The 14,780-nt window shown below is 36.1% G+C and overlaps 2 protein-coding genes across 3 annotated transcripts in view; one reads left to right on the top strand and one right to left on the bottom strand.

Moving 5' to 3' along the window:
- LOC124642083 (alpha-2Db adrenergic receptor) overlaps window positions 1-14,780 on the bottom strand; it is a 453,255-nt gene that overhangs the window by 18,112 nt on the left and 420,363 nt on the right. The gene's annotated exons all lie outside the window — the stretch shown is intronic.
- Window positions 6,974-12,743, top strand: LOC124642088. Of its 2 annotated transcripts, XM_047180394.1 has the most exons (3): window positions 6,974-7,158; window positions 8,601-8,859; window positions 12,112-12,743. In XM_047180394.1, exons 2-3 carry the CDS (start codon window positions 8,849-8,851, stop codon window positions 12,515-12,517), a joined length of 417 nt encoding a protein of 138 aa, XP_047036350.1. In that variant the 5' UTR covers window positions 6,974-7,158; window positions 8,601-8,848; the 3' UTR covers window positions 12,518-12,743. The 2 variants fall into 2 exon arrangements, with proteins under 2 accessions (XP_047036350.1, XP_047036352.1); XM_047180396.1 differs by lacking the exons at window positions 6,974-7,158; window positions 8,601-8,859 and adding an exon at window positions 8,887-9,855.

The raw sequence follows: 14,780 nt of genomic DNA, 5'->3' as shown, positions 1-14,780 counted from the left end.
CCAGTCTAACCGGATTCAGCAGAGTACCAGTGCTGTCAAACTTCTTTCAATAATAATAGGTCTATTTTATCTCCATAACGCTCAGTTAATCTGAGTGGTTCATACAAAATGATACGGTAATCAGCTTCGTTATGTAAACGGAGATGTTATTAAATGTAAACATTGTATTTTACTCGACAACGTCACGGGATGGGATGACGATGTATGACGATGCCTTTTGGTAAGAGATTTTTTTGCCTTTTTTTTAATTAAAACTTGAATTGGGGTAGATTTTAGTGATGACGTTTAATTGTCTTAAATTGGATGTACACGTTCGTATTTGAAACAAAGAAAATTGTGTATTGCCTATAATGAGAGTGGAGAGAATTAATTTAAGGATCAACCAAGTAGTTACCGCACAGGTCTGGTTAACTGGTTCTTTGATCTAACTTCTTTGAGCTAACTGGTTCGAAATGCGACCATGAATAAAATTCTGAGTAATAGTTTTAAAGCCTTTTGCTTCTTATGTTTATCTGACGTTTTTCTGTTATGTACATTCTATCCCAAAGTATCTTCAAATAGCATCGAAATCAATCTATGTATTTCATCTTGAATACATATAAAAGCCGCGTAATTTTTATATTAACGACATAAGTACTCATAAAAATATTCCACCACATTTTACCAGTACCACATCCAAAATTTCCAGCATCCGCGTCCACATTGTGGTTTCCAGTTTAATACGGAATTAAGACCGCGATACTCAGCTCATTATAAACGATATGCTTATTACGAGAATCATTGTGAACGTGTTTATTTGTTTTATCTTACATTAATATCCTCATTACTTTCCGTTTAAATTGCGTTTTAATTTCGAGTGTTACTGTTAAGTTTGGTGTAAAGAAAACCATTAATGGCAATAAAATACGCAGTAGGTAATATTGGGTGAAGAAATATATTGTAGGTATGTATAATATTAATCTGTTTGTATTGACTGCCCTCCAAAATAGTTCAAAAGTAATCCTTATTTATTAACACAGCTGTTTAGCAGCCATAATTAAAATCCGCAATTACCACCAAAAATCAATTAGATTTACAAACCAAAATGAACATCAAACCATTCTGAAATTAGACGACCAATTTGAAATCAATTGAAATCAAACAGCAAAATAATTAGCTGTAGAATGTGTCTGAAAAATCATTAAATTGTTTTACTTAATTAATTTTGGAAATTGATTGGTAATTAATTTTCGATAACAATGTCTCCATACGTCCGTCCGTCAATTTGATCCGATGGCTGTTAAATTGATTGAATATCATTGTTTTTATGGGAATTTAATAGCTTTTACGGTGTTAATTTATGATAGTTTATTGTGAAATTGTGTGGGATTAATGTATTGACATGTTATTATCTCATGACGTCGAAATGTCATTTATTTAATGAGTGTTTCAATTATATTGCTGTGCTTTCAATTTCAGTTTTCGTTCTGAGAAAAATCCTGAACCATGGCCACACTCTAGATTCTTAATGAATTTTGATCATCATGCTCGCTCATAGCGGATTGGCGATTACTTACATTGTAAGTTATTGTTACAGCCTTCTTATCGTCCCACTGCTGGGCTGCGGCCTCCTCTCACACGGAGAAGGATTGAGTATTAATCACCACGCTTGCTCAATGCGGGTTTGTGATTTCAGACTATTATAGTCGAGGATTCCTCAAGATGTTTTCCTTCACCTTATAAGTACCTACCTTATTCAGATTTCCTAAAGATGTTTTCCTTCACTTTTACTCTGTCGTTGGTGTCTAAGATACACTTGAAAAGTCACATTGGTACTTTTTCTGTAATGGAATCCAACCTATACATTCGTACTTGAGAGACAAGTGATTTAACTATGGTGTTTTTGAAAGACTTTGTAGGCTTTTGAAAGTTCAAAGCATCACCACTTAATAGCCTCTAGTAAAAGCTATGCATTAACAGTTTATGCTACAGTATGAATCCCTATCAATTAAGTTTTCACACGGCAACTTAGTTGCCAAACAGTCAAACTGTGCCAGTTTGAATAGTGTTGGCAATATTTGTAGGTAGGAGTTTGTTCTGAATGTGTTTACTTTGAAGGTTGGTTGAAGTATTATAGTTTTCTTTTTTAATTATATTTGGTTCGGAAATAAAAATAACAGATGATGGAAATTACAGTGTAACTCTTAACACCGCCTGTACGGCCAATTACTTTTATTCAACTGATTTTTTGTGTGATCGTTTCATATTCATGATAAAAACTATGTATAAATCCTTCAAAAACAACTATGCAATTACAGGCCAAAAACGTTGTTTCATTTATCACTTTTTATTTACAAACCAAAAATATTCTCTGAAATTAATTTTTACCAATTTAAAACAATAATAAATTAATATTAGGTTATATTAGGTCGATAGAGAGAGAGAGAGAAACAGCGCCAATAATAAACTGTCCCAAAATTCAATTACAAACCTTTTATCTGATACAAACTGATCGATTAAAAACAATAACCGTGACGTAATAACAATTAACAAAATAATCAAAATTTTAACTGAAAATCAGCAAAGTGACTGTAACGGAGTATTGAGTAAATGAAGTTTCCACTCCAGTGACCTTTAGTCGATCACGGAGGAAGGAAAGAGCGGAGGTGCCAGAAAGCAAGTAGGTCAGACTCCATCTTCTAGGTCAATGTACGGTGGGCGTGATCAAAATGATCAGTTACTAATGAACTAATTAAATTAAATTAAAAATGTTTTTATTCAGATAAAGTCCATTAGGTACATACAACACACAACTTAGAAACTAGTGTTAGTACTACCAGAGAGACATTTTAATGTATTTTACGCCACAGTGGCGTGTAGATAATGAGGCGTTCAGATTTTTTGAGAAATCTGTCAAAGATTGATTGGTGATTAGGTTATAAAAAAATGAGCGGGTTCCAAAGGATGAGAGCGTAGCCAGTAACGTTTCTGGTCCCCCGAACACCCGCATCTTGACGACGCTAAATTCTTAGAAGATTTTATATTATGACATCTCCGCTCCTTTAATTCTCCATGTAACCGACACATTTGGGCCGATACGAAACTTATAGAAAATAATAAATTTACTAAAAATAAATGGAGACGCTCAAAGGACAAGCAAATGGCCTTTGTAAATTGTAATGTTGCGTTAATTAATTTTCTGAGGAAAGTTACGAAGTTTCTGCTGTCTTCTGTTGTAATTATGATTTTGTATTGACGAAGATGTGCTTGTGGTTCCTGTGAGATTTATTTATTTATTTAAAGGGCCAAACTAGGTAGGTTTTCCTCATTATTAAGTTAAGCTATTTTTGTCTGTATTTGTACCGAGATATATCAGTATCATCCTCGACCTTCGAGCCTTTTTCCGAAGTATGTAGGGGTCGGCTTCCAGTCCAGCCGGATGTAGCGGAGTACCAGTGCTTTACAAGGAGCGAGATAATCAGTATATTGTTTTAAATAAATTGCATAGTCAAACGAGTTAATACTGTGCATATCTAAAATGATGGCTTGTATAATGACTGCAAATGTAATACCACTTCAAAATATTTCGCTGAGCGTGACAACTTTTCATAACAAATTCATCACATTTATGATAAAAATATCCGTGACTGAGATTTCATAATATCGTATAGGTATTTTATTGTTTGTTTACCCATCACATTCATTCTCAAAAAATGCACATACAAACAAATGGTATAAACAGTGTGTATCGTATTACATTTTCCGCGTACGTTTCAAGAAAACCGCCAGCTTTCAGATTCCTTCTGCGCTCATTTATCATCAAGATTGGTTTGTTGTGACGTAGAGGGAGAACAAAGATGTAGCAGTTATTAAAAATATATTTTGTTATATAAAAAAGTGTAATAATATAATTATTTGTTTGTAAAGGCTCCGAAATTATTGAACCTATTTGAAAAATTCTTTGGCTGTTATAAAGCTCCATTAAACTGCGGAATGGCAGCTAGTGTTTAATAAGATCTAAACGTAGGAACTACACACTTCGTTTGGGGCGTTCCTGAAAAAACCGTGAAAAATGGCACGGCTGTTAGACTGGTATTAAATGAAACAGATTTCAGCTTTGTTAAACTTGAACAAAATTAATTACAGCAACAAAATGAATAAATCAATATACTTACCAAGTTTTTTTTAAAGGTAAAATGTATTGTGTAGAGTTTGATGATATAAAGCATTCATCGACTTACAAAAACTGCAGTTTTTCTACGAAAAAGGAAAAGAAAGCCCTTTTTTCCTGTATCGAGGCTACGATTGTTCGAAAGAGTTACCGCGGCCCTGGTACATAAAAGGCCGAACACGACGGTTTTGAGTCAGTAAGAGTCTGACACTCCCTCTGCTAACCCACAGCGGGAGGGGTCACTTGATGATTTTTGACGTCGTTAAAAAAGAAGCCCTATTTTCCTAGTCTTCATTTATTTCCAGATACGTATTAAATATAATACCCACAATCAAATAAACTTACCGAAACGCGAAAACCACATGACCACCGCGAAAACACAAATAGTTAAAACGACAATGAATTATTGAAATAAATAATTGAATGCAATTATTGGCCGCATTATTTAAATATACGGTTAATGCAATATTAATCGTAAATTAAATGGAGTATAATAAACATTCATGTGATCAGCTTAATTTGAACGTATATTAATTTTATTTTAATGTCAATATATTGAAGTGTGTTTGGGTTTATTGCTCTTGTTATTCCCAATGGGGTGAGCAGAATTGCACTTATTATATTAATTAGATTCTGCCAGCGGTTTCACCCGCGTACTGTGGAAACTACTCGACAAGCCGGTTTGTAAAAGCCTTCCTGGATAAATAGGCTATCTATCTATAACAGTAAGACTTTTTGAAATCGGTCCAGCAGTTCCTGAGATAAGCCGTCAAGTAAATAAACAAACTCTTCTGTTTTATAATACTAGTTAAGATTAGCCTATTTTTTGAAGTGAAGCTTTTTTGTTATTTCGTGTAAGCACCGGATGCAAGCTGTAACTGGTCCTTTTGAAAATCAATACAGAAGACCTATGTTTAGCAGTGAACTTCCTATTGCAGAGACGATAATGATGAAAGAACTTATTTTTCTCGTTGCATCACTCTTCTCAAGAAGAATAGTTGTATTGAAGGTGGTAAAGAGCTGTGATTGTCTATTAATTTGTAATTTTGTTTTAACATCAAATTTTTGTATTAGAAAATTATCAGCCCTTTTAATAAAAAATGGCCTAAAGTCTATCGTAAATATTGACTATTTGAACAAGATTTAAATGTTAAACAGGCATTATCCACACCCAGTGTCCTAATTTCAAAATAAGAGGCTTTTTCGAAAACCCAATTTTCTGTATAAACACCAGTTTGTGATCCGGGTGGGTTATTTATTATTTAAATATTATCCTTTTCCATCCGTTTTGTACCTTCATTGAAAAACCGTTGATGCCCAGGCGAACAGAAAAGGGTTCGGGATTATGATCATGGATTATAAAGGATAGTTCTTAAGGCTGTTTGAATAAAATTTGTTGCAATTTGCATATGCTGTTTTGTTGCTATCGGGGCACAAATTGTTAACTTATGTGTACTTGCTAATCTTATTGATCTATACCTACACACAATATAAATAAAATAAGCAACAAATCCACACACAAATACGCACTCAAACTTTTTACATAATTTGTTATTTTCAACAGAGGGTCCCAGGTTCGATTCCTGGTCAAGCCACCATTTTGTGTGCATATGCAATATGTGCATGTTCATCGACTGTGCTATGGGTGTTGTATAATATGTATTTAGGCATATATCAGTGTGTTTAATATGTAGCATATAAGTTGTGTTGGCACCCATAACACAAGCTAATCAATGGTTTAATTTGGGGCTCACCAACCGTGTGGGAAAGTTGTCCCAAAAATTATCTTTGTTATTAGTAAAAAGTAACGTCGCAGTAGGTCCAGTAGAACTACTAAAATAGTTCACTATAACGTCATATAAAAATGGGGTGACGCTATAAACTCCCGGGCTACTAGACAAGTACGTCGATTCTATAAAATTCATACAAGTTCAACAAGTTCAACTCGCAAACACGCTCGCAAGAGTAGCGCTAGTGTAGTTTGAGAATGCCAATCACGAAACTCACGGCGGATTCAGATGCGAAGTTAAGAATGAAGTCTTACAGAATCACACCAAAGGTCTTAATGCCATCAAGTTAGACACCGTAACTTGAGCGAGATAGCTTTAATAAATATAGTTTTGGAAGAGCTGCCGGTTATTTTTGAGTTAAAATATAAAATATTAGCTAAGACATAATGATGTGTGTTGTTTTTAGAGGAGGTACAAATAACAAAGTGTTCCTTTTTGCGCCGTCTGCGACCTGGGGGAACTACTTCCTGCAGGCAGATAAAAAGATGTACTATGCCAAAAGTGTATATGTATAAATTCATATAGCATATGTCCTTCCTTGATAAATACTAAATGCGCTTTCTTACAATGATTTAGATTTTTTCAAATCGCAGAAATATGTTCCTGAGATTAGCACGTTCGAGCAAACACTCAAACTACAGCCAACAAACCTATTGCCTTTGGACACTGTCATATAGGACCATAACATGTAGAAGTTTGTATGGAAAGAAAATATCAATATTCTTCTGAAATACAAGTTAAGTAAAAAAAAACTTTATTTCTACCCAACATTCATTCAATATAAACGCCACGTGCATTGGGTAGCGGGTTCGATTCCCGCAAGGAAATAAACATTTTGCACGCGAACTGATATTCCGGTGTACTATTTGCATATGCAGTAGTTTCGTTTGTCAATGTTTTTCAGGTCATATTCGTGAAAAAAATATACTTCAGGCTTCAATATTTTTTAGGACTTTCAACGTGTATTACTGTGTACTATGTTTGTAGTTAGCTTTCACCAAAGGTATCATCTATATCTAGTGGGAACTGTGACGTTTAAGAATTAAAACTGAGCAAAGCGCACGCGTGGCGCCACCGGCGGCGATTAGTCGAGACCCGACGGTTGAGCTGAGCGGACGTGCGCGTGCGACTTGCAGTGTGTGAAAGTACTTTCTAGTGGTTTTATTTACCTGCCCTAAACTTAGACGCTGAACACCACACGTGGCGACGAGATTTCATGTAAGTGGAAATCATATAAATTATGAAAATAAAGTGTCAAAAAAAAAAAATAATAATAATAATAAATAGGGAGGTAAGAGCATGCGAACCCAAAATGCATAAGTATGAATCAATCTTCACAAGGCTACAAATGTATTATTAGACTTAAATAAAACAGAGAAGCACATTATTGTAAGTACAAATGAGTCATAAATTATTGTGCTGTGATTATAATGTCCGTCGAAAAGAAAACTAGTCAACTACTAAAGGCATTGTGCTGAGTAAACGGCTAAAGTTGTGTTGTGATGAATAAAAGTCTTATTATCTATTTAAATATCAAGCGGATTTTCTTCAGTTGAAACACTGTTCGTTCGATGGCGGTAGATTATAGAAGCACGTCAGTTGACAAATAACATACCTACCTACCTACCTATATTATATTACGAATAATAAACAACCCACTATCGAGTTAAAGTTTATTTATTTTATTTTGTTTTATTAAAAGATGTCACTATCGAGTTGAACAAACTTTAACCGTCCCGAATGCTTAAACCAAGTATATTTTGTGTTATTATTTATCCGAATGAAATTAACGATAAACTTAAATTTTAAAGTAACCATGTAGGTAACGCAGCAAAATTGCTACAAAATACAAAAATGATCGGTTAAGACATGTATAACTGCATTTATTAATCGATGTATTGTAATAGTTTAGTAATCATGAGTAAATTCATTAATTTTACCATTAAATTATTTACAAGTAGGTTTAATATTCCATGATATTTAACAGATAACGAGTTAATTCTGTAAATGATAACAAGGATTCACACGTTACACAACTTTAGCATAAGTAATCTGATATTTCAGGTTATAAATATAAATAGCCTTGGGAAGAGTGTACCAAGGGTACAAAATAATAAAACAATTTTGCCAAGGAGCATAGATCGACAAGACAGTGCCAAGGTGCACAAATGTTTGCATACATTCACAATGGTGTACAACCTTGCCAAGGAGCAAACAATTAAGTGGATAAGGACCGGTAAATGATTTCGTAAACATTGTTTATGAATAGTAGAATAACAGAAATATTTAAATTATTTGTTTACGTCTTACCATTAAATACAGATACAATTTCAATTATGATAAAATTTAAAAAATCATTTGTTACGATTCACTATGAATCAATTATAACTTCTATACTGTTTACATCAAATTGTTTACTTGACCTTAAACATTATTTACAAATTAAAGCTATCTCCGAGTATTTTACATTAGTTAAATGAATATTACGTGTGAGATATTTACAAATTTAGAATACAAATTACATTTCACGTGATAGTATTTTATCACTCAAGATTAATTAATCTGGTCTTATCCACTAAGTAGAAATAGAATAACACCTAAATGTAAATAGCGCCAAGGGTGCAAAGATAATGCAAGTGTAAGCATGAACATTGTTCCAGGACGCTCCAAAAAATGTCCAGCCTTCCACCAGTCGAACCACTGCAATGTGACGGCGATCCCATGTCACTGGGACTCCGCTGGGAGAAGTGGAGACGGGCTCTAGAAATATATCTTCTGGCGTCAGAAATTAAAAACCCAGTTATAAAAAGAGCCACTCTTCTGCATATGGGTGGCACAGCCTTACAAGAGGTGTACTATAATATCCCTGGAGCACACATTGAGGGTGCAGATGTAACAGACTCAACAGATGTTTACAAGGTAGCAATAGATAAACTAAACGAGTATTTTTTGCCTAAACAAAGCAAGGTTTATGAAAGGCATATATTTAGATTACTTAAACAAGAAACTGATGAGAGATTTGAAAAATTTCTTGTAAGGCTGCGTCAGCAGAGCAAAAAGTGCAAATTTGCTAATGGGGAAGACGACAACATAATCGATCAAGTGGTCGAAAAATGCAATTCAATGGAACTCAAGAAAAAAATCCTTACCTTAGGTGATGACGTTACACTGGACAAAGTCATAGCGGAAGCGAATGCTATAGAGTCGGTACAAAGGCAGCTCTCGGATTACGGCAACGGTAGTGCACCGCGTCCCATTGCGAACATAAATAAAATTGACACTAAGCGTGAATTTGACCAAAATAAAGGTTGCTCACGTTGTGGAAGTGAGAAGCATAATGGTGACAGTCCAACATGTCCCGCCAAAGATAAAAAATGCTCAAAGTGCGGGTATATTGGACATTTCATGGCTAAGTGTCGAACGCGGGCTAGTAAACGTAGGTCGACGCACGCAAATGGGGGGAAAATGCCTATTAAAAAGATAAAACATGACAATAGTGCCAAAAAATCCGAAAATTCTAACGACGATCAGAAAAAGGCCTCATCCAACGTCAATTACATATTTTACTTTGATGGGGATGGTAAAATAAGATGCGACATAGGCGGTGTTGACAACGTTGAACTTCTAATAGACTCTGGAAGTAATCATAACATATTAACCGATAAAACATGGACCTATCTTAAAAGTTGCAATATACAGGCTACAAAACAAAATGCAAAACCAGACAAAACATTTATGGCGTACGGTAGCTCGGTACCCTTGACAGTTCTAGGCTCTTTCCAAGCTGTGATTAAAATCGGAGCAGAACAGAAAAACAGCACCTTCTACGTTATCCAAGGCGGAACACGAGACTTACTCGGCAAAGAAACGGCTACAGATCTTAAAGTCCTCAAATTAGGTTTGGACATCAATGCGGTAAGTGAATCTCAAAATCAGGGACCGTTCCCCAAGTTCAAAAATATCACACTAGATATAGCAATAGATAATACAATAACACCTGTTAGTCAACCATGTCGACGAATTCCAGTACCCCTGGAGGAAAAGGTTAATCAAAGAATTGACGAATTAATAGAGTTGGATATAATAGAAGCCGTGAATAAACCATCCAGGTGGGTGTCTCCTATAGTACCGGTGTTGAAAAGTGACGGAAGCGTTCGTCTTTGTGTAGATATGAGAGTAGCTAACAAAGCAATCCTTCGAGAACATTACCCTCTTCCCACGATGGACAAACTCTTGCCAAAATTTAGGAAAGCTCGTATTTTTTCTAAATTAGACATTAGAGACGCGTTTCATCAGATCGAAATCAGTGAAGAGAGTCGTCACATCACTACTTTTATCACCCCACGAGGACTTTTCCGTTACAAGAGATTGATGTTCGGCATCTCTTGTGCACCAGAACTTTTCCAAAAAACACTTGAGAGAATTTTGTTACCTTGTGAAGGAACGCTTAACTTTATCGACGATATTATTATTTACGGTAGTGATGAAGTCGAACATAAAGCCCGTTTAAACCGTGTTTTAGAGGTACTAAAAGAATATAATGTAACACTCAATCAGAAGAAATGCGTCTTTAATGCTAAGGTAGTTCAATTTTTGGGTCATCAGCTGTCGTCGGAAGGGGTAAAACCTCTAGATACGTATATAAAAAGTGTAGAAACATATAGAGAACCCAAAACTATTGACGAAATTCAAAGTTTTCTTGGTTTATTGAATTACGTTAATAAATGGATTCCTAATTTTTCAACCACCACTGAGCCTATTAGGAAACTCTTAAAACTGAAAGTTGGTCAAAAGTCAGACCTATCGAAATACTGGGAACAAGAGCAAAAAAACAGCTTTTGATCAACTTAAAGTTCAACTCCAGAATATAAAAAGTCTAGGTTATTACGACCCTGAAGATCAAACTCAGGTACTAGCAGATGCTAGTCCCGTTGGGCTTGGGGCTGTACTAGTGCAAATTGATGAAAAGGGACCCCGAGTTATTGCTTTTGGGAATAGGAGCTTATCGGAGATTGAGAAGCGGTACTGCCAAACGGAGAAGGAGGCGTTAGCTTTAGTTTGGGCCGTAGAGCATTTTCACGTTTATCTGTATGGTAGAAAAACTTTTGATCTCATAACGGACCACAAACCGTTAGAGGTCATTTTTGGACTGAGATCCAGGCCTTGTGCAAGGATTGAACGTTGGGTTTTGCGCCTTCAGTCATATAATTTTCGTGTTATATACCGCCCGGGGAAAAGCAACATAGCCGATCCTTTTTCTCGTTTATGCCAATCCACATATAATACTCTCGATTGCGAAGATGAATCCCATATAAACCAACTTGTTCAATACGCGAGACCCTGCGCAATCCCTATGCAAACGTTGATCGAATCCTCTGAAACAGATGAGGAGATCCAACTAGTAAAGGAGGCTTTAAACACAAACACGTGGGAGCCTCGAATTATGCAGTATCGAATATTTCAAACCGAACTTTGGACTCACGACGGCATTCTCCTGAGGAATGATAAAATTGTTATTCCTATCAGTCTTAGGAAACAAGTTTTAGATGCAGCTCACGAAGGTCATCCGGGCATCGTAGCGATGAAAGGTAGATTGCGCACCAAAGTCTGGTGGCCTAAAGTAGATAGAGATGCAGAGGCTAAAGTTAAAAGTTGCCGGGGATGCACTCTTGTATCTGCTGGGAATCCCCCATTACCGTTAAAAAGACGCCAGCTTCCAGACCAAGCTTGGCAAGACGTCGCGATAGATTTTCTTGGTCCTCTTCCGTCGGGACATTACTTACTCGTAATTGTGGATTATTACAGCCGGTATAAGGAGATCAAAGTTATGAAATCAATTACCACAGCAGATACCACGACAATGTTGAAAGAGATATTTTCAAGATTGGGTATACCCATGACCCTGACTGCTGACAATGGAAGACAGTTTACCAGCCAAGAATTTCGAGATTTTTGCCAAGAAATGGGTATTAAATTACTGAATACGACCCCTTACACTCCTCAGGAGAATGGCGAAGTTGAGAGACAAAATCGGGATATCCTTAAACGTCTACAAATAAGTCAAACTTTAAAATCTGATTGGCAGTCAGATCTCTTAGATTACTTAATGATGTGCAATAGTACACCCCATAGCACGACAGGCAAAACACCGGGTGAACTTTTCTTTTCCAGGAAATTTAGAGACAAGTTACCATCTATAGTTCGAGAGAGGAGTGGAGTTGATGAGGAAGTAAGGGATAAAGACACTATAATGAAAGAGAAAGGAAAATCGTATGAAGACAGAAGAAGGAAAGCTACAGAATATGGAATAGAGGTTGGAGAAAAAGTATATGTGAAAAATATGACAAAAGGAAATAAGCTTACTGCTCCATTCAACTCCACCCCACACACAGTACTCAGCTCTAGTGGAAATGAATATAAGGTAAGGAACGACGATTCAGGCCAGGAATATAGAAGGAACATCGTGCACTTAAAAAGAGTTCAAGGCGAATGGCAAATATATGATCCAGAAAAACACACACAAGATGTAGCACTCGACAGTAATGAGGCACTGGAAGATACTGACAATATTGAATAATTGTGATTGAAACATTTTCTTCCAAATGGTTGATTAAGTAAATAAGTTTAATTTATGTTACATTAATTATATTGTATTTTCTTCATTTTGTAAACAAGGAAGAGGTGTGACGTTTAAGAATTAAAACTGAGCCAAGAGCACGCGTGGCGCCACCGGCGGCGATTAGTCGAGACCCGACGGTTGAGCTGAGCGGACGTGCGCGTGCGACTTGCAGTGTGTGAAAGTACTTTCTAGTGGTTTTATTTACCTGCCCTAAACTTAGACGCTGAACACCACAGGAACTATTGCACGCACCCGTATCAACAGTAGCCTTAGTTCTTTCTAATTTGTATCAAATTTTATTTCAATTGGTCAAGTACCTAGTACCTGTTATCACCCTGGGCACTGTATTATTTGTGAAAGCTGTTTCCCTACGACAGATTTCCATAAAGTTTTCAGTAGGTATTACAAAAAATATATGCAGATAGGGCTGCCATCTTGAATTTCGCCAAGCCCGGACAAACATTTAAAAAACCCGGACATTTCGCGTAAATCGCATTTTTTCCCCGAACGAATACGATTTTTTTAAACAAAATAATACCTAATTTGTAATCCATTTACCATTAACATATACTTAAATTCAATGAGGTGCTTCCTTTCATGAAAAGTGTCCGGGTTTTCCCCGGACACTTCTTGAAACCCCGCCCGGACGGCCCCCGGACAGCCTCCAAACGAGGACAAATCCGGGGAAGCCCGGACGGATGGCAGCCCTATATGCAGAGAGCATTTTCCTTTAACTCTTGTCTTGAAACTACTATTTGACTATGTACACAATTGGCGACTACACCTACAGTTCAATTTCAATACAGTCAGCAAAACAATCTCTCATTTTAAATATTACCTACTTTTTCCACCATTATTGTTACAAAAATATTCGACATTTGAGCAATAAAGTATAAAAATATGTTACTTGATATTCTATACACGATGAACAGGTAATAATTCTTACTTTATGAGCAGTATAGTATTAACGATAATGTCTGAAACATAAAATTTTAATGGCAGTGCATACACAATGATGGTGCTGAGAAAAGTTCTAGGTAAATCTAGAAACTAGATGTGACGACAAAGATCTAAATATTATAATAGTTATATATGGTTATATAAATATAATTTTAAATCCTAACCAAAAAAACCTACAACACTACTCTGTTTACATAGCGGTTTTTAGCTCTGAAAATCTGTTAGTTAACTTGAATAGGAAGAGATTTCTTTAGAAATAAGCATTACCTTTGTAAATTCTTCATTTCCTGTCTTCTTGCTTTAATATGTGTGTGTACAAAAATTTAAAATAAATTAGTTAAATAGCTGAACCAATTGTCTGAAAATTGGTTTGGAAGGAGCTTAGAACCAGAAGACGGACAAATTATATTTCTTAACACCCCGTCCCAATACGGGACCTATGTAGTTAGTTCCCACGGAACGCGAACGAAACCGCAGGTTTAAGCTAGTTTTACGTGTAAAATCGTTTTCACTAAAATTGCGACAGGTCATAGAATCATGCGAAAGCGATGTCATCACTTTTGCGGTTTAGAATTCTGCGAGGATTTGAATACTGCGTCATAATAGCATCAGGTCGTCTGTTGCATTTGTGACATAAGTAGGCAATTGATGGTAGAATGTGTGGTTTTATGAAGTGCATTCTATGAAACTAAAGTCGTGGCCTAGTGGTTAAAACAAAAGCCTAGCAAGGGTGAATGTGCGGGTTCGATTCTAGGATTGGCAAGTACCAATGTAACATTCATAACTTATATGTAGTTTTTAAGGATATTTTGGATTCCAATGACGGAGTGAAAGTGAAGGAAAAAATCTGGAATCTAAAATGTGGAATCGTCAAATCGCCTTGAGCAAGCGTGGGACTAGCCGAAAATCGATCTCAGTGGCGTGCAATTGGAGAGGCCTATGTCCAGCAGTGGAATGCGATAGGCTGATGATGATGAAGCGTGGGACTATAAAAGTCTGATGATGATGAAAGTTAATTGTCAATGGTTAAAATTAATCAGCTCACCAACATCCAAAAGTACAAACTAAAACCTAAAGTACCTCCTTACCATAATAACTTAAACAGCACGTACAAAGTAATTTGGTACAAAATTAGTAATATTATTTCTTTTAGCGTACAGTTACAATGTACGTAGTGTTATCAGGCGTACATGTAAAAATTATGCTCATACATCTCCTGCCAAACTCGAACATTTTTACTACGCGAGAGGGGACTAGGGAT

This window comes from Helicoverpa zea, chromosome 23 (assembly GCF_022581195.2).
Source record: "Helicoverpa zea isolate HzStark_Cry1AcR chromosome 23, ilHelZeax1.1, whole genome shotgun sequence".
NCBI lineage: Eukaryota > Metazoa > Arthropoda > Insecta > Lepidoptera > Noctuidae > Helicoverpa > Helicoverpa zea.
The sequence above is the reverse complement of the archived record's forward strand: the minus strand, read 5'-3'. Positions and strand labels throughout refer to the sequence as shown.